The 27,352-nt window shown below is 39.7% G+C and overlaps 2 protein-coding genes across 2 annotated transcripts; both read left to right on the plus strand.

Annotated features, from left to right (window-relative positions):
- Positions 1–477: 477 nt before the first annotated feature.
- On the plus strand, positions 478–13,086 carry ganc (glucosidase, alpha; neutral C). The gene is given in 24 exon segments (XM_080293738.1): positions 478–667; positions 1,031–1,093; positions 1,390–1,492; positions 1,641–1,768; positions 1,990–2,188; positions 2,370–2,439; positions 2,611–2,707; positions 2,818–2,995; positions 3,088–3,232; positions 3,330–3,565; positions 3,652–3,778; positions 4,040–4,119; positions 4,405–4,548; positions 4,782–4,878; positions 4,986–5,087; positions 5,356–5,530; positions 6,765–6,833; positions 7,024–7,088; positions 7,187–7,263; positions 7,341–7,415; positions 7,508–7,621; positions 9,052–9,164; positions 9,317–9,420; positions 11,882–13,086. Coding segments are annotated over 24 exon segments (2,697 nt in total). The 5' UTR covers positions 478–638; the 3' UTR covers positions 11,989–13,086.
- Positions 13,087–13,485: 399 nt separating this feature from the next.
- capn3a (calpain 3a, (p94)) lies at positions 13,486–27,341 on the plus strand. Its single transcript, XM_026151474.2, has 21 exons — positions 13,486–13,948; positions 14,525–14,594; positions 15,315–15,433; positions 17,987–18,120; positions 18,482–18,650; positions 18,953–19,036; positions 19,214–19,308; positions 19,423–19,500; positions 19,584–19,744; positions 20,137–20,306; positions 20,475–20,486; positions 20,662–20,870; positions 22,486–22,522; positions 22,788–22,865; positions 23,031–23,088; positions 23,451–23,515; positions 23,832–23,900; positions 24,013–24,088; positions 24,625–24,741; positions 26,150–26,208; positions 26,314–27,341. Exons 1-21 carry the CDS (start codon positions 13,697–13,699, stop codon positions 26,338–26,340), a joined length of 2,139 nt encoding a protein of 712 aa, XP_026007259.1. The 5' UTR covers positions 13,486–13,696; the 3' UTR covers positions 26,341–27,341.
- Positions 27,342–27,352: the final 11 nt, after the last annotated feature.

The following is a 27,352-nucleotide window of genomic DNA, read 5'->3' on the forward strand; positions in this document are numbered from 1 at the left end:
CTAATTCAATTATATATATATATATAAAAAATGTAACTATGATACCACAGAAATTGTTGGATAATAATGAATTTCTTATTCATATGCATTATTTAGTATTCTCCTACCAACAGAGCTGGATAAATAAGCTTTATTCTAACATGCACCACAACCTTGGGATAACTTGGCGGGTATATGTGGAAGACGTCCATCTCGACTTGTAAAATAACAATTATAAATACTTTAATAATCAATCTTTAATCAATAAAATTAACATTGTAAGCACAAGATTTAAAAACATTACATTACATTAAATTTCTGCCTTCTTTTTTGTCTTTAAATAATTGTATTTTTCAATTATTGTTATTATTTATTATTATTTTTACCTGTGAAAAATAACATAAACCACATTGTAAATAACTCCAGGAAGAGAGGCCTGTTCGCTTCAGTGGGGGTTTATTTTGGAAATCCAAACCGGAAATGAAGGTTGACGTACGTAGCGGTATCTTGAGACAGATTTTTCTCTACGTGTTGTTTCCCGATTTGAAACTGTCAGGAAGCTCTTCCTGGTTTAAACAGAAAACAAATGTAGCTGTGCTCAAACACGGAGACCACCCCGACTGTGAAGGACCGAAGGTTTTGTCTTATCTTTGCGTTAAATGGCGGAAGTGAGCCAAACCCTTGCTAGGTACAGACATATGGGTATATAAACATGCTCTTTCCAGCCGCTCTGTTGCAAAGACCACCCTCTTATGTTGACCTTTGACATTTCACAATGAACCTATATGAAGAAAGCAACATAAAGTAGGACAATCATGTAGTTACTGTGTAGTTATTATCAAATACATGGCAGCTGTTGTTTAGGTCACTGAAAGGTGCTTGGCAATATTTGAATGATGGGAAGTTTTTGACTTTTATATATGTGTGCAGTCAGGTTACAGTTTAACCACCATTTTTGATACTTGGTGCTTTCCATGCCCCAATTGTCTTGAACACCTTGGTCTACGTGTATAAGTGTGTGTATTTCACTTTATTTTTGCTTCTCTTATAGTGTTATCCCTAATGTTGAGGGGGAAGGCAAGTTCAAGAAGAGCGGTGATGTTGCTTTTTATAGGTGTGTTGGACATCCTCAGAGTTAAAGTGATTTTATTGTGTTTTGTTGGACTTGTGAAAGAGAGCTGGAGATTAATAATAACTTAATTGATATAAACAATTGAATTTATTGAATAAACAGAAATGTTTAAACTGTTTTTAAAAGGTAGCTTACTAGAATGAATTTGGAGTGTGGCTCAAATACAAAGAGATGAATTTTCTAAGTAAGCGTAATAATCTGTTCTAACTCTAAAACCTCTCTAAAATTGAAAAGTATTTTAATCTCACCACTGACTTTTATTTTCGCTTGCTTTTAAGGCGGCAGATCCAGGGTGCAAACATGCAGCATCGGGCTCTTTTGGACACTATGGTGCTCACAGAGAAGGGGGCATGTTTTGAATTGCTGGAAGGAGACTCGCAGGTTAGTGTTACTTTTAAAAAGTTTCTTTAATCAAGTTTAAACATCATTTAGACTGCACAGATCAATGTTTTGACCTTTGATTATGCCCAAAATTGTGAATGATAATTAAAGAGGAGGGGATTTTTTTATAAGCTTACTCTTTTCACAGACCAGGCTGCTTCTTTCTTTGTCCCCGTCCAAACCCGGCATTGTAAGGATAACAATAGATGAATTCCAGCCTATTAAGGCACGCTATCGAGTTCCAGATGTGTTATCTGGGGAACCACAATGTGAACAGTAAGCGATGTATCATTTTTATATTATGATGTCATCTTACACCAGCACTTCTTTAAAATCCAGTCCCCTTTAGTATTTCTGACAGCCTAAGAACTTCTGCGGTTGTGACAGAAATTATTAATTGTTCATATCAATAAAAGACAAGTTTATAGATCTAGGTTTAACTTGTAGGATTGCTGCAACTGGAAATTAGTTGACCTTTACCCCTCATCCTTTGGTAGATTAAGAGTGGAGAAACAGACTAAGGACTCAGTCACGTTTTCTTGGTCTTTCGGACGTTATCAGCTCCGTGTGTGGCATTCTCCTTTCCGACTGGAGATCCTGTGTGAGCAGGAAGTGATGGTCACATTCAACTCTAAGGACAAACTGTGGTTCGAGAGACTGCAGCATCGACCCAGGTGAGATTTGCAAGAAATAGATGTGCAGAAGAATTTGTTTATATCATATAGCTGACTGCATTTCTTTTCTTTTTGTATTCTTCTGCGCGGCTACATGTCACGGTAGCGAGGTAAGAAAATAGAAGCACATCTGAAACTGCAGCTTAATTTTGAAGCTTAATCAGGTCTGTGAATGCCATTGTTCTTTGTTGCTTTTATTTCAGCTTCAAGACAAGCGGAAAAGTTCATTATGGAAGGAGACATTCAAGCAGTTTGTGGATATCAAGGCTAATGGTTTGTGCCTCTACTTGAATATCTTACCAGCAACTATCTCAGTTTGGTGTACTGTGTTCACATTTTTATGATCATAAATTACAGGCAAGTGTACATTTATGGAGCTTAATAATCAAGGAACAGAGTGTACTCTAAACTTTATACTGAGAGCCACGTGTTGTGCACCTTCAGGTCCCAGCAGCATTGGAGCAGACCTCTGTCTTCATGGGTTCAGGCATGTGTATGGTCTACCCCAACACGCAGACAACTTGCAGCTCAGAGACACGAGGTACACGCGATGGTGTTTGTGTCTTCATTTGTAAGAGTGTAATTTATCTGTGCATCCTGCAGGCAGGAGAGAGAGTTGACAATTTTTAAAAAATGTGTGTCATTTCACAGAGATGGTGAGCCTTACCGGCTGTACAACTTGGATGTTTTTGCCTATCCACTGTACAGTCGTCTCGGACTGTATGGATCTGTGCCATTGATGGTGGCCCACAAGCCAGACAGGACTCTGGGTGTATTTTGGCTGAATGCATCTGAGACTTTTATAAACATTCAGTACTCTGACCATCAGGTGACCTTTGTTTCTGTGCTGTCTGTATTTTACAGTGACCATGAAGCAAAAAGACACTTTTCTACTGCTCAGTAACCTTCTGTCTCAAACAGGAGGATGAAACCCCTCCAGTTAAACGGAGGCGGGCTGATCCTCAGACTGATGTCCACTGGCTGTCAGAAAGTGGTATGATTGACTGCATGGTTTTGCTTGGGCCCAGTCCACAGCAACTTTTCGCCCAGTATGCTCAGCTGACAGGTGAGAATGTGGCTCTGAAATTATGGTACCCAAAAATAAAAAATAAAATTAAGCTCTCAAAGACTCAAACTTTACTTGTCTGTCCTCCCTGTGTCAGGATATCAAGCCCTGCCCCCTCTGTTTGCCCTTGGGTACCACCAGTGCCGCTGGAACTACATTGATGAAGCTGACGTGAAGTCTGTGGATGCTGGATTTGATCGCCACAGTATTCCTTACGATGTCATCTGGCTGGACATTGAGCACACAGATGGGAAGCGGTACTTTACCTGGGATCCTGTTCATTTCCCTGAACCAGCCAAGCTGCAGCAGCACCTGGAGAAGAAAAACAGGAAGGTCAGTTTTACAGTGCAAAACATGCATCATCTAGAGAAATTCTTTTACTTTGATACGTTAAGATGTTTACTGTTATATCTCTTCAGCTGGTCATTATAAGTGATCCACACATTAAGGTTGATCCTTCTTGGTCCCTCTACTGTGAGGCCAGAGACAGAGGGCATTTTGTCAAGGACAGAGAGGGACAGATCTTTAAGGGCTCATGCTGGCCAGGTAATGGGAAAAAAATCTACTGTTTAATGCTAACAAATGTGACATATGCTGGACTTGTGTTAACATGTTAGCTGCACCAAGGTCCAGAATAGGATAAATAAGATTTTTCTATACTGTGGATCATGCAGAGATACTCTACTGTCCAAAAATAAATGAGCATCAAGGTCCACTTTAATAGACACTGTATGTACTTGATGTGTATGCGTGATGTTGTTATATGCATCTTCTTTGTAAATGGAGTTATGTTAACTTCCCTTACAGGTGAATCCTCCTACCTTGATTTCAGCAGTTCAGCTACTCGAGCATGGTACTCCAGATGCTTCGGCTTGGATAAATACAAAGTAAGGCTCAGAAGGGATCAGCCATGTTTAAACAGAAATGATGCATAATGCAAAGCTACTCAGGACCAGAGCAGAGCAGCAAAAGGCTGAAGAATAATTAAGCTGTGTTCTCTCCTTATGTTGTGGTACCCGTGAAATAAAATGAAACATTTTAAAAGCATCTTAAATAATTTAATGCTTTAGTCCTTGACAAAGATTTCATCTCATATTATTTGTTTTTTATCCACCTAATACTGAGATTGTCTGCTCAAGACACCGTAGTGATGGTGTTTATTTATGATACAGGGATCGACACCTTCGTTGTTTGTGTGGAACGATATGAATGAACCATCTGTGTTCAGCGGCCCAGAGCTGACGATGCCGAAGGATGCAGTGCATTGTGGGGACTGGGAACACAGAGATTTACACAACCTGTATGGTTTTTACCAGGTAAGCAATCTCTTAAAGGGAAGGCCTGATGTGTTTTGTTACTTTAAGCACAAAAAAAATCTGTTTTTCTTCTCTTGATGGAAAAATGTTATTTTGTCCTTCAAGTAACTCTAAAAGTATCTATCAACATCCAGAGTAGTTAAGTTGTGAAGACAGTTTTTAAAGAGTAAAGCCTCCAGGCCCATTCTGTATAATAAAAACAAAATAATTTAAAAAATATTTTTATTTAACAGCACATGGCGACAGTGGAGGGTCTAATCACTCGTTCGGGTGGCTTAGAGAGACCGTTCGTCCTCTCGCGCTCTTTCTTTGCAGGGTCACAGAGACTTGGTAAGCTATTTAAATGGGAAAATGAAAATGCTTCCATCCTCTCCATATTTCCGCATATCCATGCTTAACTGTGCCATTTGTTGTAATTGGCTTTGTTTGGGATACAGGAGCAGTGTGGACTGGTGATAATGTTGCCAACTGGGAGTATCTGAAGATCTCAGTTCCAATGGTGTTGTCCCTGAGTCTGGCAGGCATAGTGTTTTGTGGAGGTGAGGACACTATTGTTTATGGATTAAATTATTTAAACACTAAACAGAATTATTATTGACTAGTCAGACAGAGACGTTAATGCTTCTTTTTCAGCCAACGTGTAATTTTCTTTTGTAGGTGCAGAGATATTAATGAAGTACACACTCTACTAGCTTTTAACTTAAATCTAGTTGAGTAGTTGCTTATATATTCAGTAAATATGGGATATATTACTGCATACTGTCATGTCCTGCTCTTTATCATTAGTCTCTGTTTTTGGTGTTTCAGCTGATGTTGGTGGGTTCATCCAGGATCCAGAGCCAGAGTTGCTGGTGCGCTGGTACCAGGCGGCTGCCCTGCAGCCATTTTTCCGCGGTCACTCTGCAAATGTGACAAACCGTCGGGAACCCTGGCTTTTTGGGGACGAGGTGACTGCAGCAATCCGCACTGTAATCCAACAAAGGTACTATTAGAGAGGTGTCAGTGTCGGTTACTTGAACACCATGTATAGATTGAACATAACCTTTAGAGCAGCGGTCCCCAACCCCTGGCCCATGGACTGGTACCGGTCCGTGAGAGTTGAGGCTCGGGTGTGAAATTTGTGATTCTCTGGGTTTTTATCGTTAACTCGGTTTCCCTGTGTCTTTTCCCATGTTGTAGTTGTGTCTTATTTTGAAAGAACTATTTACTCGTCACCATAGTGACCAGAGAGCATTAAGGGGCAGAGAGAAGGATGTTACTGTCAGTGCATTTCAGGAGGACGCTGCTAATAAAGTTACACAATTACACAGTGAATTCGAGTTTATTATTATATTTACAAAATACCACAGTTTTTGTCTTGGTCGTATCATTTTATTTTGTTGTATTTATCCACGACACCTTAAAGGCTGGTCCGTGAAAATATTGTCTTACACTCAACCAGTCCATGGCGCGAAAAAGGTTGGGGACCACTGCTTTAGGGTTGTGAAAAACATTGTTGGGATGTGACATTCGGTGAATCGAAAACAATGTTAGATCCAGTTCAAAGACAGTTTTACTAATGCCAGCTAACAGCAGCTAACAGTGGCTAACAGTTCAGGATATCCTCGACAACTCACCTCAGTATCGCTGTTATCGGACAGATGTGAGATGTTCTGACTTGTTAACTCGTATTGAAGCTGTTTCACAAAGTTTTACAGCCTCCTACCGAGTAAATAAAGATGGTTGCTTCTCATCCGGCATTGACAGCTGAGGTAAAGAGTGGACTGACAACCTGACTACTGACACATATTTCTTTTCTTTTCTAATGTATTGCCAAGTGTTGATATTATTCAAATACATTGAAATATAGTGTGTACAACAATGTTTTTTATACAAAGAATACAAGAGACATACCCGCTGGCCACAGCCATTATGGGGTACACTCTAAATTGAATGTTTTTGATGTCTCTTGGTTGACTAAAACATGTTTGTCCTACAGCAGCTACCGTAGCTAGGATGCAATTCAAATGAAATGTATGCATTTGAATTGAGAGTTGACTTCGGTCTGTAACCTACTGACCTCTAGTGGTGATAGTGTATATACCGTAGCTTTAAAGTAAATGTCAACATGAGGGACAAGATACAAATATACATGTTTCATTAGTTTCTCCTGCTTTTGGTGAAACGCTTATTGTCTGACTATCTCATAATCCAGAGTCCATTTTGTCTGTTCTCAGGTACAGTCTGCTGCCCTATTGGTACACACTGTTTCACCAGGCTCACACGTCTGCGTTGCCTCCACTCAGGTTAGTCCTGGTGCTATCTACTGTTCAAATATAGCAGCTGCAACTACAGCTCTGTTAACTTAAGTCATTATTACATCTGTGGAGACGAGATCAGGGGAACATCATGCTATTGATGTTCACTTTAGAAGGCTCTCATTTTAAAGCTAGTTTAACTTGGATGTGGCCTCTAATTCAATTTAAAACTATACAGACCTCTGTGGGTGGAGTTCCCAGAAGAAGAGAGCACCTTCAGTGTGGACAGCCATTACATGCTTGGTGATAAAAACTTTTCATCTTTACATGATTTCTCTGTGTACCCTGGAATTATTGCACTTTCATTTTTTCTTAGTTAAACTTTCCTTCATTTTATGTAGGAGGAGCACTGCTGGCCTGTCCTGTAACTGAACCAGGCATCCAAGAAATCAAAGTCTTACTTCCTGGATCTGACGAGGTACTGTGTTATATATATTTAAATATCGTCATGTTACACTTGATTGTGGATGTTATTCACATTTTTGTCTGTTTTAGATTTGGTATGACATCCATTCTGCACTGGTATACAAAGGAGGCAGGACTCTAAGTCTTCCTGTCACCCTGGACACGGTAAGTTTAGACGACAATTTTACGTGTGTTATTTTTTTTAAAGTCAGATGATCTGTTATCTGTCAGTTGACTCTGATGTTTCCTCTGCTCAGGTTCCAGTATTCCAGCGCGGTGGCTCGGTAGTTTGCAGATCAGTAGGAAGTTGCTCCTGCACTGCTGAGCTTCGGCAGCTCCCCCTCTCTGTTACTGTGGCTTTAAACTCTCAGGTAACTTGTGCAGGATACTGGAATCCTACACCGATGGGATCGTACTTCCATACTGATAAAACAAATTTTTTTTCCATGAGCCTGAATTTCGCTCTCTGAATTTCACACAAAGATTTAATCTACGGCCTTTTTGTTGTCCCTTTTTTTCTAATACTGATTCCAGTATGTTTCAGTTGCAGTGGTTACAGATGTATTGAGTTTTTTTCCTGAGGTTTTACTTTGGGGTCCAGATGCTAGTATAGAAACAATTCCACCAGAGGGTGCCAAACGTTTGTGGACCACAAGCTCTATACAAGTACTTGTCCAAATTTTTTATAAAAGCTTGTTTCTGCTGTTAAAAAAAAAAACATTTTTGCCAAACGTAAGTCAAAATTTGGGGTCATTGTCTCAAAATTTCAACTTAACCACTTGGAATATACAGTTAAGTTAACAAGTCAAAAATGTGAGACAATAAAAATTTTGACTTATGGTTTGCAAAAAAAAGTTTTTTTTCATTGGCAGAAACAAGTCATACCACTTACCATGTGGTTGATCAAAATTTTCCATAACAACCTACAATGGATTATACATCATGACTACTAGAAAAACAGATAATCAGTGTGTTCTATTTATTTCAGTAAGAAATTCATAAATATCTTTCAGTCATGATTCAAAACCTACAGTTACAGTTACCTGAGTAAAAGAGAATGGAAATAAAATAATATACTTACTTATTAAAATGTTTTTTTATTTTTATAAATTGTAAATATATATATTTTTAAACTTATTTCATTCAGTTCTCCCGGTCATTGTTATCTATTAATATTTAACTTAATTTTAAAAACATGATTTTACAGTCTCACATAGTTATACTAATAACAGAACAATTATTCAAATTCACTCATTTTCATCAATAATGATCATGTATTTGTTCATAATTACTGTCTATGTAAATCAAGATTTTCTTAGTTCACTGATGTACACGTTTGCTAAACTGTCTGTGTTTACGTCATATTCATAATATTATGCAATGTGTTTCATCAGAGACTTGTGCCATGGTGCATATCAGTCAATTAATTAGATGCAGGCTAATAAGGATTTATTTAAATGCATTATTTTATGTAATTAACCAAATTCAGAACAGGACTGTGTGTAATGTATCAACTTGTTGCCTTTGGCTCTTTTCACTGATATAATTTCAGCCTTTTGGAAAGAAATTGCACATGTCTAAACTCTTTGTATTCAACAATGCTAATTAAGGTAGAAGCTGTCTGTATACAGGTTTATTTCAGTCCCTGCTCAAAGATTTGAAGGTAAACTAATACTTATTAAAATTGAGTTTTTATTATGCCAAATCTTTAAGCTACAACTACTGGGAGCTTTTTATGCAAATTGTGATATTTGCATCTTTTAATTAGTGAAGCCCTAACTGCAATCTCCTCTCTCCGCAGGGCACTGCTGATGGTGAGTTGTACCTGGATGACGGCCACTCGTTCAGATACCGTGACAGAAAGGCCTTCTGTCTGCGCAGGTTCAGCATGCTGTCAGGCCGTCTGCTCTGCCGGTGAGTCACATTCACACTTCCAAGATGGGCTCCAGTTTTATGCCACGTGTGAAAAAGAGAGACTGTTTGTCATGTTAAAATAACATTAAATATTTTTAAGAAGAATAACTCGTGACAATATGATTTACTGTTTTTGGTGCTGCTTGTCTCAGTCCTGCCAGTGAAGAAGGAACGTTTGACTGTAATACAGTCATACAGTCGGTCACCATCCTGGGGGTCAAGAGCAAACCGTCCGCAGTGATTGTGCATGCATCAGGTAAGGAGATCTGGCATTGATGTAAGGTTTATGGATAACTGACATTCACAATAAAAGAAACACCCACTTATACCAGCATGACTCCAGAGAACAAGCCTCCTAAACAACCACTGTCAAATAACACATGCAGTTACTGTGTGTCATGTTATTCTGGTTGGCTTTTGAGATATATCTGTGTAGGAATGTGTGTTTTTAACATCAGTAAATAATTTAAGAATGCATTTTATTGTCCTTGAATGCAATTGGATTTTATTGCCACTGAAGTAAGTTGTGGCCTGTAAACAGTAAAACGATATTTAGTACCCGACCTTTCCTACTGCCTTCCTGTTGTCTGTTTAGTTTCGTATATTCCTCTGCATGTATGTTCTGCAGGTTTATTCCCTGTGGTACACACACACATTATTTTAGTAAATGAAACCAGGTTATTCTAGAAAAACAACCAAAGAAGCAAAAACAAAGCAAATGCACTTTTAAGTTATTAAAGTATTTTAGTTGATAAAACAACATTTGCTCATTTTATATTTGATGTTTCAAAAAGTTGAGATGCAGGACAACAAAAGACAAAAACGTTGTTTCATGCAAGTATAAAAACACTCATTAACTAATTAGATTAACTGATGAAAGGTCAGCAATATACTCTACATGTCTCTCCCTCTCCCTGGTGGGAAGAAAAAAGTATCCCCCCTGCATCTTGAAATCAGTCACAAACAATAAAATTGGAAATTCACTTTCAGCAATCCTGGTTCCACAACAGCAAATGTGACATAGACAAGTCAACATGCACCAGCGTTTCCTTATGAAAACAATTAAATAATAAATAACAGAATTGAGATTTAAACCTTCTTATATCAACTTTTTGATGTCTGTGACATCCTGTAGTTTAATATCCTCCCTGTAAATTTGTCTCTAAATAAATCTTATGTGGACGGGTTGTTGGCTTTAGAGCTGATTGTGCAATTGTTGAAAAACATCAGTCATAACCTGACTGTAACTCACTGAATAATTCACAAGTTAGAACTTGTGGCCCATGATGCTGTAAAACACGTGACAGTGGGGGTCATTTTCACAAAATTAATAACTTTTAAACTCCAAAAATCTGCTGCTAATATCAGGATCAGATCTATGGGACAGGGTCACTTCCTTCCCTGAGATTTGCAGAGGTGCGTAAAAGAGAGCGAGGTGATGCTGTCTGTCAGTAAAACAAACTATAACAGGAATCTAACAATCTGGAGCAAAATATGTATCTATTTTTTAAAACTAGCAGCATTTTGAGCTGTTGCATTTTGACATAATTTCATATTAAACATGGAGGTTAAATAGCACAGTGGAGTTAATTTTGGCATGTTAAACTGGTTGTAATGTTACGTTTGTCTTCTGTTTTCCCCCCACAAATCTCATCCTGTGATTGGGTAAAAACAGTACATAAAAAGGTACCAGATTGCACAAACACTTAGAAATCGTATGTTTTTAAAGGTAAAATTGCAAATAGGTGAGAAAGGGTGAAATCAATAATAGCAATAAAATACTCAGATAATCTATTGGTCAAGTCCAAAGACAAATAACCCAGTTGCTATTGCTATTGCTAGTGGTTTCACCAATTTTCTTTCACTACATCCAGAAATAGCAGCTACATTTCTTCCATGTAAAGAAAAAAAGACATTAAATATTTAGTAATGTTGCTTCAATTTCTGTCTCCAAGCTCCTCGGCATGACAGAGGAGTATACCCTCTCAGCCTGGCTGGGGGGCTCCTTTGCCTCCCTCCTGCTGTGTGCCCAGCCTGCAGGCTGTGGTCTGTGACCGGCTCCCGGTGCAGACGGCTCCCTGTTATAGTGTTTCCTCACTTGGCTCATGCGAACCCAGCCCAATTTTTACTCTTTAAGTGTGCGCGTGTGTGTGTGTGTGTGTGTGTGTGTGTGTGTGGGGGGGGGGGGATATGTGTGTAATCATTTATGTTAATGAGAGTGTGGGGAGTGAGTTGGAGGGTGGGGTGGGCTGCTTTTAACTATGTAAAGCACTTTGTGCTACATTTTTTGTATGAAAAGTGCTTTATAAATAAAGAGTGATTGATTGATTGATTGATGTGTTGTGTTATCAAATGCACATTTCAGACGACAGCATCTGTGATGGTTACAGGGGTATAAGGGTTAGAGGAACAACATTGACTGAATAATTTAACAAAAGGCAAACTTTAAAGCTGATCAGACTTCACCAAAAAGTAAAAACAAACCCGGGCAGCACACGGGGAATATAAATGAGTTTACATAGGTAACAGATTGCACAGGAACCTTGTTGAATCCATGCCATAAAGATGGTTTGAGTGTATGCTTTAATTACTCCAAAGGAGAAAAGAAAGCTGTAATAGAAACATTTGGAATCTGAGGAATTTGTTCCCTAATCTGTGTATCGATTTAAAAAAAACTCTAAAAAGGTAAAGCATCACCGTTTTCCTTTTATCACCAGGTGCTAAGGACATTTCAGCTGCATTTCAGTACATGGAAACCTGCTGCAAGCTGACTGTGAACAGTGTAAACCTCAGAGTGGCGATGGATTGGGAAATACAGATATGATGATTGTGGACATGTCAGTGATTGAGTTTCTTCATCTGGATTTCTTCATCCTATCAAGAAAAGATCCAGTTAAATTACCCACTTCAATAACGGTCAACTACAGAACTTATCTGAATACATTTGATTGAAAAATAAATTGATAATTGTTTGATGGTGTGGACACTGATGGCATTCAGATCTTATGCTCATTTCTGTGCTCTAAACAAAATCTTCACAAAATTTTAATCACTTTATAAAATAATATCCATAAATCTTTGGACACTGAGATAAATCCAGTTTTTTTCTGTGTACCATAACCTATTGAAATTGTGGTCATGTGATAAATATGGACTCAAAGTGTATGCTCTACTGAAATTTGTGCAGTCATTTACATAGATTGCATTAACTACTAAAGAATCACAGCCATTTGTATAAACAGTCTCCTGTTTTCGGTGGTTCAAATGCAATTAGAAATAAAAATAATTATAAATTAAAAAATTAAATACTTGGAAATATTGGAGATATCCACTGAATAGATGCTTTTCTAAGAAGAAGAATATAGTTATTTTTTTAATCATCGTATGTACATTTTTAAATTCTTGTTACAATGTGTAGTTTATACACCATTTCTTTAGAGGTTAAATCTTATCAACTACAGTCTAAGTGCCTTATCTCCTTAATTTAGCTGAACCACAATAGAAGAATCAGTGGCGATCATGGATATATATAAACATCAGTGTTTAGTCCCGAATCCTCTTAGCCCCCAAATCCAAAAGATTTGCCAGCAACATAAAAGTAACGGGGAAAAACATTTCCCGAACAGTCAGGATGTCAGAAGAACCCTGACGTTAGGTGACTATCTAAAAATATTTCATTCATTTCATTCATGCTACTGTCCTATGATTACATGTTGGCACATGGTTTTCTTTGAGTACTGTACTTTATCTTGACACTGCCTTGTCCCTGTAGCTTTGCTGACTGAATCCTGGTCTGAGAGGACAAATATTTTAAAAAAAATGCAATCTTTTATTCTTATTGAATGTTTTTAAACAATTATGAATTACAAGTTATTTTTAATTCTAAAGCTTGACTGAATAAATAGTGATGTGCAGCTTCGGATGTTGATGTTTCTAACTCTTTTATTGTTGCTGGATCTCCACCAAATTACTATGATAATTTGTTGCATGTGGTGCTCTGTTTATTATTTATTCTGTTTAACGAAACGGATGGCTGTCCATAGCGTTAGCCTGCTCCAGTTATGCTGAGACTGCTCAATGCTGATCTCCATTGAGAATAGGTTTAAATGGATTGAATGCCTTCTGCTGAGGCAGGGCATCTACGGACCACTCTTTACATGCCCTCTGTCGCGGCCCGCTGGCCTTTGTGTCACCCAACAATGATGGCATCGGAGCGCCACTGCTGGGGAAAAATCATTGTTCACTTTGGCCAATGGGGACGCATCAAATGGACGTTTACGTGATATGCGAGTTTCTGTGCATATGTGTGTGTGTGAATGGTAATGCAAAGGTGAATGCATGTGAAGTGAACATCTCTTTCACACCAAGCGTTTGCATCTACTCTGTGACGAAGAAAGGGGGGGACGTCACACCAAGAGAGAGCCAATCACATATTAGCTGTTTGGATTTATGCCAGGCCTTTTGGCTTGTAAGACTTTAGTACAAGTGGCAAAAGCCAGTTTTTTTTTTTCCAAAAAAACGCCTGAGACAAGATGCCTTATACGCCATCTGGCTTTTTTTGCGACCGGTTGATCCGGGAACGAGAGAGGAGAGACGGGGAAGGATCTCTGAACAAGCCCTTGCGCTTCAACGGCCAGGACTATAACACCCTCAGACAGGAGTTCCTTCAGAGGAAGACCCTGTTTGAGGATGAGACTTTTCCGGCCACTGTGGAGTCTTTGGGCTTCAAGGAGCTTGGACACAAGTCCAACAAGGTCAAGAACATCGTCTGGAAGAGACCCAAGGTAGGAGGGGGGACTCTGTTGGCACATGGAGAGGCACTTTGAAGTGGGGATGGACACATGGGAGGTGGGATGTTATTTTTGGTACACAGCAAATGAAAGCATCAAAGAGAAACTGTATTTTTCCGGCCTGAAAAAGGAATTATTTTATGGTGCTGCTGTGGAAATTTACCTAGAGATGCAGATGGGATGAAATACTCCACACCAGTTCAGTTTCTTCAAAGCTGAGCTCAGTTTTCTTGATATAGCATCAAATCACAACAACAGTCGCCTCAAGGCTCTTTATAATGTAAGTTAAAGACTCAACAATAATAGAGAGACCCCAACAATCACAAGCACTTGGCGACAGTGGGAAGGAAAAACTCCCTTTTTGCAGGAAAAATAGAATGAATTGACTGCATTCCCAAACAAACTAGGAGGGATTAAGTCTTTCATGTTTTTTACTCTAATTTCTCTAATAAGATTGGTACATGTGAAGAATACTACACCCTTATGACTCAGAGACATACATAACTGCTATAAGGCTAGTTCTTGTTCCATGTTTAACTGAAGTAAATTATTTGTGTTTATTTTCTGCAGGAAATCTGTGAAAATCCTCAGTTCATCGTTGGAGGAGCCAGTAGGACAGATATCTGCCAGGGAGATCTAGGTAAATTATGCTTCCTCTGGAATTTTAGGCCCACAATTAGATCACAACATCAGGCAATACCAGGTGATTTCTATTATGTGAAAATAGCATTTTAATAACATTTAAAAGGGGAAAAGGGGAGGGACTTGATTTCAATTTCTTTTTAGCAAACTTCACTCGACAGCGTCTGACTTTTGACAGGATTGGGGCAAGAGCAGATCCAACACAGTCTGCAGTGACAGTCTTTATTAACAGGGTGGCAAAATATCCCAGCGATCCCCTCAGCACGGCCTGTCAGCCTGCAGTGGCCTCCCCATATTGTGCTTACGCTTTTGGAAGGGAATCCAGGAAGCAGCATTTCTCATTGTTGTTTTGTTCAGACAGCAAATAAAGGGGTCCAAATGGGACAAAAGTCCTGGTAGACACTGTTAACCATTGAAAAACTTACATTGTTCACAGCCCTTTGCAGCTAACACCCTGCTACACACCTGGTAAAAAAAAACAAAAACACGAGATCAGCACTCGGCAGCGATCTTTCACTCCTGGAATACAAGAAATGTTCAGGAGAGAATTTCCTGTCTGTGTTTCATCTGATTTCCAAAATTTCACTTCATATTCTTTATGTAGGCTGAGGGTTTTTTTCTCACAATTCTCACTGCACTGGAGAAGATTTTAAAATCAAATTTAGGAGTGGAATAACTGCTTCCAAAGACATAATTACAAGTAATTTTTTGTGTCCAGGTGACTGCTGGTTGCTGGCTGCTATTGCTTGTCTCACCCTGAATGAGAAGCTTCTGTACCGTGTGGTGCCCCCGGACCAAAGCTTTTCAGAAGGTTATGGTGGAATCTTCCACTTCCAGGTCAGAGCCACCCGCCTGCAACCCTGAAATTATTCACACAATATACTTGGTTGAAATTTTTATTAATAATAACAATAACTATATTTGTGTAGCTCTTTTTAAAACACCCAAAGTGCTTTACAGTTTGTATAAAACCTCACATTAATGAAAAGTGTGCAGGCCCTAGCATGACTGATGCACAACATTCATTCATTCCTGCATCCATTCATGCATTAGATGTGAACCACAGCCAAAAATAATGAGCAAAATATCTGAGAGCCGATCAAGAGAATTAATAATATATTAATTAAGAACAATATTTATCCAAACTAAACTGAAATACTTGATTCTATTCTCTACAGTACATAATGTTATTAAGAGAAATCCTTGCATCCACGTGAAAATCACTGCAAAATCAGCACCAGTGATCACAGTTTATCTTCTGTGGATGCAGTTATGAAGTCAAACAAAGTCCACCAAGGTGATGCAAGACTCTAATGTGTTGACATCAACTTAAAAAAATTTGCATATATTTTTAAAAACTTCAGATTTCCCATTCTTTTTTATTCATGTTCTCCACAGTGCCCCAGTTTATTTTGGCTTTCGTCAATACATCTTTGTAAAATCAAGATTAATGAAGCAAATAATGAGGCATTGTTATTCGTTTAGGCATTTTCAAGCTTTCATTCTAGTGTCTCACATACAGTGGCTTGCAAAAGTATTCGGCCCCCTTGAACCTTCCAACGTTTTGTCACATTACAGCCACAAACATGAATCAATTTTATTGGAATTCCACATGAAAGACCAACACAAAGTGGTGTACACGTGAGAAGTGGAACGAAAGTCATACATGATTCCAAACATTTTTTACAAATAAATAACTGCAAAGTGGGGTGTGCGTAATTATTCAGCCCCCTGAGTCAATACTTTGTAGAACCACTTTTTGCTGCAATTCCAGCTGCCAGTCTTTTAGGGTCTGTCTCTACCAGCTTTGCACATCTAGAGACTGAAATCTTTGTCCATTCTTCTTTGCAAAACAGCTCCAGCTCGGTCAGATTAGATGGACAGCGTTTGTGAACAGCAGTTTTCAGATCTTGCCACAGATTCTCGATTGGATTTAGATCTGGACTTTGACTGGGCCATTCTAACACATGGATGTGTTTGTTTTAAACCAGTCCATTGTTGCCCTGGCTTTATGTTTGGGGTCGTTGTCCTGCTGGAAGGTGAACCTCCGCCCCAGTCTCAAGTCTTTTGCAGACTCCAAGAGGTTTTCTTCCAAGATTGTCCTGTATTTGGCTCCATCCATCTTCCCATCAACTCTGACCAGCCTCCCTGTCCCTGCTGAAGAGAAGCACCCCCAGAGCATGATGCTGCCACCACCATATTTGACAGTGGGGATGATGTGTTCAGAGTGATGTGCAGTGTTAGTTTTCTGCCACACGTAGGGTTTTGCATTTTGGCCTAAAAGTTCCATTTTGGTCTCATCTGACCAGAGCACCTTCTTCCACATGTTTGCTGTGTCCCCCACATGGCTTGTGGCAAACTGCAAACGGGACTTCTTATGGTTTTCTGCTAACAATGGCTTTCTTCTTGCCACTCTTCCATAAAGGCCAACTTTGTGCAGTGCACGACTAATAGTTGTCCTATGGACAGATTCCCCCACCTGAGCTGTAGATCTCTGCAGCTCGTCCAGAGTCACCATGGGCCTCTTGGCTGCATGTCTGATCAGCGCTCTCCTTGTTCGGCCTGTGAGTTTAGGTGGACGGCCTTGTCTTGGTAGGTTTACAGTTGTGCCGTACTCCTTCCATTTCTGAATGATCGCTTGAACAGTGCTCCGTGGGATGTTCAAGGCTTGGGAAATCTTTTTGTAGCCAAAGCCTGTTTTAAATGTCTCAATAACTTTATCCCTGACCTGTCTGCTGTGTTCTTTGGACTTCATGGTGTTGTTGCTCTCAATATTCTCTTAGACAACCTCTGAGGCCGTCACAGAGCAGCTGTATTTGTACTGACATTAGAATACACACAGGTGCACTCTGTTTAGTCATTAGCACTCATCAGGCAATGTCTATGGGCAACTGACTGCACTCAGCCCAAAGGGCGCTGAATAATTACGCACACCCCACTTTGCAGTTATTTATTTGTAAAAAATGTTTGGAATCATGTATGATTTTCGTTCCACTTCTCACGTGTACACCACTTTGTGTTGGTCTTTCACGTGATTGATTCATGTTTGTGGCTGTAATGTGACAAAATGTGGGAAAGTTCAAGTGGGCTGAATACTTTTGCAAGCCACTGTATGAGAGTTTGATCTTAGTCATACATGATTGGAGATTTTGAAATTTTAAGACTTCACTGCTGCTGACTATACGATGTTATCAATGTTATACAATGTTACATGTTTTCCATTAATTTGTGACATATTTTAGATTTAAAGATGAGTTGATTAAAAAAGAAAATAATCACACAACTTAAAAAGTTCCTGGCAACACTTTAAATATATCATTGTCCTGCCGTTTATTTTAACACGTGATTCTGTGGATTGTTTCTCCTTCGTCATGTCCTTCTGCTCATCAGTTCTGGCGTTATGGTGACTGGGTGGATGTCATCATCGATGACCGCATCCCAACTTTCAACAACCAGCTGGTCTTCACTAAGTCCGCTGAGAGGAATGAGTTCTGGAGCGCCCTGCTGGAGAAGGCTTATGCCAAGTGAGTGTCTTTATGCTCGAGTGGGGGAAAGCAGAGCAAAATGGTGCATTTTGGTAGTTTTATTCAACTGTTTAATCAGAATTATCACAATCCCAGAGAAAATTAAATGGTCACAGTTGCTCCAAGACCGTAAGAACAGTAACTAACTGAACTAAATTGAATTTTTACTAATATTAAGTATTACAAAGTTACAAAATATAACAAATAGCTCTAAACATTATGATTCATGCATGGTTGTGGGAATTGCTCACGTTATTAGACATCCTTATACAAAATTAACTTCCTAAAGTCAATTTAAAGGCTTTATTGTTGCGCTGATAAGTTAATGCCTAAATGGACAAAAACTCTCTCTATGATCCAGGCTTCATGGTTCTTATGAGGCTCTGAAGGGTGGAAACACCACCGAGGCCATGGAGGACTTCACTGGTGGAGTCACTGAGTTCTACGAGATGAAGGAGGCTCCCAAAGAACTCTACAAGATCATGAAGAAAGCTCTGGAGAGAGGGTCGCTCATGGGCTGCTCCATCGATGTGAGACACTGTTGTCTCTCCACACCTCTTCTCTAGTATTAGTGTTGATGTTTTATTCTTGATAAATTTACACTAAAGCAGTCGAACCACCTCGCTGTGCTCAGATTTGATGAAGATGAAGTTGATTAAAGCCTACAGTATGTTAACTTCAGCCACCAGGTGTCTTGAAAATCAAAGCAAGCTTTTCAGCTGCTATTAGGCTCCTCATTCAGAATTGTCATTATGCACAGTCGTGCTGGTGTTTGCATATTTATTTCATTTTATCCCCATCAAACTTCCATTACCTGTTTTTTAATCTGCAGTCCCTGGTTCCTGCCCGCTTTGAGACACGTACGGTGACGGGACTTGTGAAGGGACATGCCTACTCTGTGACAGCAGTGGAAGAGGTAAAGTAGTGTGTTTTGTCCAGTGAGATTACACCAGCCGCTCAGCAAAAAATTGAAATGGAGTGTACGGCTGTACACTTTGAAGCCTTGAATGCTGCATTAATACGAACAGAACAGGAAGGTGATGGATTAATGTGAGTTCATATTAAACCCGAGAGTCTCTCTGAAATACCACAGTGCCGACCGTCTCAGCACAAGGAGTCTAAAGTTCGTCTGGTGCGTCTCAGGAACCCGTGGGGTCAGGTTGAATGGAATGGTCCCTGGAGTGACAAGTAAGGAATTTTTAACTTTTACAATTTTTAACCCTACTTTAGCAAAAAAACTCAGTATTTTAGTTAAATCCCTCTTTAGACTGTTTCACTATATCTAATATATTTCCTCAACAGCTCCAAGGAGTGGGCCACACTTTCTAAGGCTGAAAAGGAGAAGCTTCAACATCAAAGTGCAGAAGATGGAGAATTCTGGTAAGTGAGATCTACAGTTTTTACTATTTTGCTACATTTGTCTGAATCCATAATCTTTCCTGGTCTCTTGAATTCCTGTACAGGATGTCATTTGAGGACTTTAAGAAGAACTACACCAAGATTGAGATCTGTAATCTCACCCCTGATGCGTTGGAGGATGATAAGATCCACAAGTGGACGGTTTCTGTGAATGAGGGGCGTTGGGTGAGAGGCTGCTCCGCTGGAGGATGCAGGAACTATCCTGGTAATCTACTGTAGAGATGTTTATTAATCCTTTCTCACCAGAGAAGAACAGAGTGGTCTTTCACTCATACACCAAACATGTGAAAAAGCTTTACATTGGCTGAAGAATAATGCACCTTCCACCCATTAATTTTCTACTACTTATCAGCAGTCTAAGCAGAGAACCCCAGAATTCATCACCCACCCATCATTCCCAGATCATTCCCGAGACATATAATCTCTCAAGGGAATCCTGGGGCTTCCCCAGTGCATAATTTGGATCCGCAATTTCCAGTTTAGGCATTTTTCATTCCAAAAATATAATGCATAAAGAACCTGACTGTCCTCTTTTTAAATGGTGAATATGATATGATAGATAGGAGAGTAAGAGAACAGTAACCAACTCTCTTGCAGACACTTTCTGGACCAATCCTCAGTACCGCCTTCGCCTGCTGGAGGAGGATGATGACCCTGAGGACAACGAGGTGGCCTGCACCTTTGTGGTGGCGCTGATGCAGAAGAACAGACGGAAAGAGCGCAAGATGGGAGCCAACCTCTTCACCATTGGATTCGCCATTTACGAGGTGTCCACTTCAGTTTTTAATCATTGTCCCAAGACTTTTCCATTTTCCAGCCTCTGTTGCTAATTTACTTTCACAGCTGTCCTTTTTTTACAGACAAAAATACGTCGATTTGATTCTGCCGCAGTTAAAATTAATGTTGTTACTGATGTTGCTATTTTCTCTCGACAGGTGCCAAAGGAGGTAAGGAAGGCGTGAAAGGGATTCTCAGCAGTTTGCGAGTTAATTCCACCCCACGCTTTATATTTTCATAGCCATTCTTCCAGTTTCTTTTTTCATCACCAACTTTAACTCTGAGGAAATTCTTCAGTACTATTTTGCATTTTCTGCTCTTTACATTGTGACTACCCCAAACCAGATGCATGGAAACAAGCAGCACATGCAGAAGGATTTTTTCCTATTCAACTCCTCCAAGGCGCGCTGTAAATCCTACATCAACTTGCGTGAGGTGACCCAACGTTTCCGCCTGAGCCCTGGCGAGTACGTCATAGTACCCTCCACATATGAGCCACATCAGGAGGGAGAGTTCATCCTGCGAGTCTTCTCTGAAAAGAAGAACACCTCAGAGTGAGTGGGAGAGGGTGATCAGGGTGGCCTAGGATGCCATGAGGTGGGAATGGTTATATAAGTAGTTTTCCTTCTAGTATGGTGCAGAATTGTAGTTGGATATGTTCTGATCTTATATTTCTTAGTAGGGCTGGGTATTGGAATACAGCGCATTGGCTGTTTGCTAAGATAGTTATTTATCAACTTATTCCTATTACCGGTGTTAAAGATAAAGTCAAAGCACTCTTAAATAATGAGGGTAGGGTTTGATCTTCATGGCAAAATGAAAAGCTTCAGTTTTCATTTTGCATGGTTAACGTAATGAGGTATATTTTTTTCCAGACGTATCTTTTCCTCAAAATATCCAAATGTTTTCAGTACCTAAATCTAACCTGCGAGTAAATGTGAAAAAAAAAGGAGGACGTTTATCATTCTGCGTTAAATAATGCCAAAAACACCTTGTGTCTGACAGAACAGCAGTAATTCAGATTCTAAGATTAGAATCTGTTATATAATAAAGGTTAGGGTAAACAAAGAGGTATACAGAAATTATTAAATATATTATATTGCAGTGCCTGTATTTAGATCAATGCATTTTAGTTCTGAGTCCTGTACTATAAAGATAGTCTCAGTTCAGTTCAGTTTTATATATAGTGTCAAATCTTCCTTCCACCGAGCCCAGCAGTCATTACATTTTCCTGCAATCGTTTGACATTTACACATTTGCAAAGTCTTACAAACCCTAAAACAAACTAATAGATAAAATGACAACAATACCCAGCCCAACTGTATGTGCAGTTTAATTAGACTTGGAGTTTATGAGGGATTTCTCTACCCTGTGTGTGCGGGTCTCTGTGTCTGTTAATGAGGGTGGGATTTTCTGCTTGGTGGGTGGGACACAAACCACCAAGAACAAACTATTTTAACGGCGATTTGATTTGTAGAATCAGAAGAAATCGGCCCGAGTTCGAAGCTGTTATGGAATCTTTTTTAGGACAAGCATCTTCAGATTTGGGGATGATCTGGTAAACTTTCTAAATATTTAGTACTGCATACTCAAGCCTCAACAAACATCTGCACCTCCCAACCATCCCACTGCTGCCCAGAGGACCAGACAGCACGCAGAGCCGGCCTGAACTCTGATGGACCCGGACTTGGGTGTGACTCAGGGTGTGCGACGGATGGGCTTTGAATTACCTAACATGGCTTTAGATCACAGTATACTATGACACCATTAACTATGCATGTCACAAATTACCTAAACTAATTAAAAATGGAAAGCTCTGGTGACAATCAAGTTTGCCCAAAATAAGAACAATCGGGAAGAACAAAACTTGACTGGAGGAAGCAGCAGGTGATACAAAACTAACAGCTCCATTTGCTCCATTAAGCGTTTTATGCAATCATTTTCATATTTTAGTGCAATGTGACTTTGGGGACTATAAGCCTATAAACTCCTTTATAATAAATCTGTCAGATGACTTACAGATTCAGCACATCAACATAATTCATGCAAAATTTGATGAGAATAAATTTGATGAATGCAGTAAGAAAAGGAAAAAAAAAGCAGAGGCTTATAGTCCAGATGAGATGATGGTGTCACCGTGGTGACTGCTGTTTATTCGTCTTCACTCAGGGAGATAGAGAACAGGATCGAGGCTGACCATCCAGTGGTAAGTGTCCTCTTAGTTTTCCAGAGTGTGTAGAGCTACTGCAGCACAGGGATTGCCTCAATATTTCTTCCAAGTATATCTAAGTGTCTGGTTACTTTGGCAAGTTACAGAAATAAGCAGCAAAAAGCTTCAGCTGCTTTAGTTTATCTTATTTTGTTCTGCAATTGTGGATATAACCAGTTTGTAATGTAAAGAACAAATAACTTGGAAAGGATCATCTTCAGAGTTTTTCATTCTTATGCTTTGTGGCTCAATGACGCCTCAGCCAGCACCAGCTTCAGCGGGGGAAGAGAGCGAGGAGGACCAGCAGTTCCGGACTATTTTTCAGGAGATAGGCGGCGAGGTCAGTGCAGAAAGACGAGGAGAATGGCTTTAAATTTAAAAACCCCAAAACAGAACATTTTGTGTTTTTCATTAGCAGAAAACATTAGGCGATTGCTGTACTTTGGAAATTAATCTCCTGTCTCTTCTTTATTGGTGTCCCCCTCTGCTCTTCTTGTTTTCACAGGATATGGAAATAACAGCCAACGAACTGAGAAACGTTCTCAACAGAGTGATCACCAAGCGTAAGTCCAGTCTGATAGGCTGAACTTTCCGTCATTATAAAACTTACAGGACACATGCACACATCAGTCCACAGCAGGCAATTCCCTGCTTGATCCATCAGCCACCAATTTTCTCAACCTTTTATCTAATTCAGGGCTGTTTATACACATGCAGGTAACTAAGGGAATTGAACACAGCTGTCATAGTTTGCTGTGTGGCAGGCAGGATGTAGGACCCAAATGCAGGACTCACACACAGGAATTTAACTGAAAGCTGCAGCTTTATTGCTGGGAAACTTCAGCAAAAACTTCAGGAAAGGCCAATAGCAGCATGCTGTCTTTAACTGTCGTCCTCTAAGTGTTTTCACTCTTTACGTTCCCAGACAAGGACCTGAAGACGGAGGGTTTCAGCCTGGAGAGCTGCAGGAGCATGATTGCTCTGATGGACGTATCCTTTGTATCGAGTGCATCGGGCTGGCTGTGTTGTCTGTAGGAGGCACAACCTGCCGAGACCCAGGCAGGGTCTGTGATGGATGCTCATGGGGCTTAGGCCTCATTTCAGTCACAAAACAGTGACAGTTGCTTTTAACCTCTAACTTTGTGTGGTTTTAAGCAGTCTGTGTGTTTACTTTGGCAAGTTTATGATTTTTTCCCCATTTCATTTGGCTCAATTTACCTAACTGAGAAAAACCTTGTTGCACCACTCAAATGCGACAGTACGACTGACACGGTACACCATTTTAGTCTTAACTATGTCTCCTCAGATGGATGGGACCGGTAGACTCAACCTTCAGGAGTTCAGACACCTGTGGAATAAGATCAAACAGTGGCAGGTGAGAAAAGAGTTTTCAGTTTATTATTATATCAGAAATTCTAGAATCGTTCTGCATTAAGCTTCTGCTGAGCTTATTGTCATACATACCGATCATACCCGATTTCTTTCAGGGAATTTTTAAACACTATAACACCGACCAGTCCGGTATCAACAGTTACGAGATGAGGAATGCTGTCAATGATGCAGGTAATAGCATAAAACACAAATACAGTACTGTGCAAAAGTCTTGAACCACATCTCGTTTCTGACTTGTAATTTTTAAAGCGGTCTTGAGCAAAATAGTTCTTCCGACTTTCTGAGATTTTCTTTGGACATCTGCAGCTTTTTTATTTATTTTTAGTCCAGTCCTTATACCGTACCATTTTCAGAGAAATGATTTGTTTGTTTAGCCACTTAACATTGACCTATGAATCATTCAAGCATAAAAATGCACCCAAGTCAAGGGATGATCTCAGTAGAAGGGGAGCTGTCAAGAAGCTATTTTAAGGAAAGGACACAGGGAGAAAAAGTCATACCAGATACTGACTTTCAAGCTCCTTAGAATTGTACAAACGGCTTTTTCCTTATATCATCTATTTCTGTGTAGCTGCACCTATTTCCCATTTTCCACTCCAAATATAAAGAAATGAGGTATATTATATGACATATGTGAAATTACAGCTTCAACTCATCCTCTAAATGTTGTTGTCGCTGTACAGTCATGTGTCTCATGTCCCGCTCAGGCTTCCGTCTCAACAACCAGCTCTACGACATCATCACCATGCGCTACGCAAACGAGAGCATGAACATCGACTTCGACAGCTTCATCAGCTGTCTGGTCCGGCTCGAAGCCATGTTCAGTAAGTCAGTGAGATGGAGTTCATATTTTTTTCTGACATTTGAGAGGCTGAACAACCTCTACACCAAACAACAACAAAAAAAGCACATTTCCCTTCTTGTGCCTAAGTGTATGCATTTGAAAGTTTCCAAGGATGCCAAATAATTCAGGTTGAATTTTGGGAAAATGTTGATTCATAGGCTGAACCCTACAAAAACTTAAAAGTTAAATAATGAGATGTAATTGAAAGATAGTGGGTCTGCTTACGGTACCTCACCTTAAAGGAAAGTTAACAGTCATGGCCAAAAGTTTGCTACTTCAGTTTTTATTCAAACTATTGTTTTTTTACATGTTTCTAAGTTAGAGTGAAGAACAATCATAAGCATTTTATAATGGCAAATAAATCAAATTTATGCAAAGAGTTCCTCTTTACATCTGCAGTTCTCTGGATATCAGCTTATGGACCAAAACCTCATTGATGGCGATCCATTCCTGCTTTATTGGTGCTCCCAAGCTGATCACAACTAGTGGGATTGTGGTCTTTAACCTGCTTTTTAAGGGTGGATTTTTAGGGCTTTTTTGGGATAGTTCTTAAAAAGCCCACAAATTGTGATCACGTTGGAGTGCAGAAAGGCAGGAATGGATCACCATCAATCATTATGTCCCAGAAGATGATATCCAGTAACCCACAGAAAACTGCAGAAGTAATGAAGAAGTACCTCAACACTGTAAATACTGACTCCATCCATCCATCCATTTTCTTCCACTTACTCAAATCAGGGTTTGGGGCTGGAGGCTATCCTAGCTGTCATCGGGCAAGTGGTGGAGTAAACTGAATAGGTTGCCAGTCTGTTGCAGGGTAATACACATAGAGACAGACAGCCATTCATGCTCACATTCACACCTACGAGCAATTTAGAATCACCATTTAACCCAACTCCATGCATGTTCTGGGGCTGTAGGAGGAAGCTCCACACAGAAAGGCCTCAGACTGGATTTGAAACCAGAACCTTTTTGCCCTAAATAAAAGCTTTTTGCATAAATTTGCTTCATTTGCCATTAAAACTCTTACTAAATACGTAAGAATGTAAAAAAAATCATCTAAAAACTGAAGCGAGGTACTGACATGAGTGTACTCTATGCTCTCTAGAATGCATAGGAGGCTATAGGAAGAGTCCCTGCAGTATAGTCAGTTTAATCAGATTAGACTTTGGTGTTTCTATGTACTTTATCATTTGTATCCAAACTTTTCTTCTGACATGACTGACAGGCCCACTGGATTAGTAAAAATGGCATTTGTTCCTCCAAACATTGTTTTTGTCATTTCTTTGTGTTTAAAACCAAGTGTAGTTTCATTTCTTTTGGCCCTTATATGAGATGAACCACACTCGTGTTGAACTGCAGCTGCATTGTGATGTTTCTCTTCTCAGGGGCGTTCCAGGCCTTTGATAAGGATGGAGATGGTACCATCAGACTCAGTGTCCTGGAGGTACGAATCTTTGATTATAAAACACAGATGTAGATATATTTATTTAAAAGGTCAGCACTGGTAGCTCTGTAATCCAATGAACCTCTTCCTTGTGTCCATCTTTAGTGGCTCCAGCTGACCATGTACGCCTAGAAAGCCCAACCATCTCCCAGGTGAGCTCCACTCCATGCGAGGACCAGACCTGCCAGCCTTTACCTCAAAACTCAGTGTGCCTGACTACCGTTAGCCTTCATGCACCTCACCTCCAGCTCTGCTCCTTCTACTCCAAAATGTCCTTTCATTTGATCTTTCCATTTTTCTCAGCAGGTCTCAGGCCTTTTGCATTTCCTTCTCTGCCTTTGTCCTCCCACCTCTTTCTCTCATCAAAATATCAGTCTCAGTCATGAGCTCTGTTCTGATTTTTTTTTTTTTAAATACATACTTACCATTAACATTTGTACCATCTCAGGCAGCAAACACATACGACCTCTTTTATTCTGTCATAATACCTCACAGAGCCTCACCCAGCAAACCCACCTCTGTACCATTCATATCCCCAGCTAACATCTCCTCCTTCAGCCTCCCTGTGTTTTCTTCTCCTTTTATCAAACTGAGCAGCAAGGCCTTTCTTCCTGTATTCATTCCAGTGAACTGGGCTCTCTGGTGGACAGTGAATAAAAACTGTGATTTACTCTCGAACCTGTTATTAACTAAGAATCTGTACAAGTAGGGCCTAACAAGGATTGAAAATATCACTGTTTCCTCATTAAGTTTTTGTTTTATTTGCTGATTTTTTTTGTAAGCAATGAATCCACCTGATCGATCGGCCTGGACTCAATCACATATAATCCCACCCATCAGTAAAAAACATATTGTATATATTGTTTTCTGGTGAAAAACTCAGGCTTCTTGTGTTTATCTCAGCTGAAAAACTGTCCAGTTCTCCAGTGCTATTTGTGGATGGATGAAAAACAAGAAGAAAACTGAGAAGCAATGGGTTTTTTCTTTCTTCCAAATTGGATTTTAAAGACTAAGGCTAATGGGTTGAACTGCAGCTTTGTTTTTTTTTGTGATTTTCCTCTTAAGGCTTTGGTCTAATGAGTGTACTGCATTTTTAACCACTTTAACCAAAAGAATAAATGTGTAGTTACTGATTTGACTGCGT

The sequence above is a fragment of the Astatotilapia calliptera genome, chromosome 19, assembly GCF_964374335.1.
Source record: "Astatotilapia calliptera chromosome 19, fAstCal68.1, whole genome shotgun sequence".
NCBI lineage: Eukaryota > Metazoa > Chordata > Actinopteri > Cichliformes > Cichlidae > Astatotilapia > Astatotilapia calliptera.

What these genes read in the sequence shown, in the direction of transcription:
- capn3a (XM_026151474.2), top strand. Translation starts at nt 13,697, where the DNA reads ATGCCTTATACGCCATCTGGCTTTTTTTGCGACCGGTTGATCCGGGAA. An exon ending in TATCTGCCAGGGAGATCTAG is followed by an intron (nt 14,595 to 15,314) that starts GTAAATTATGCT and finishes TTTTGTGTCCAG; the next exon opens with GTGACTGCTGGTTGCTGGCT. An exon ending in CTGTGACAGCAGTGGAAGAG is followed by an intron (nt 19,037 to 19,213) that starts GTAAAGTAGTGT and finishes GAAATACCACAG; the next exon opens with TGCCGACCGTCTCAGCACAA.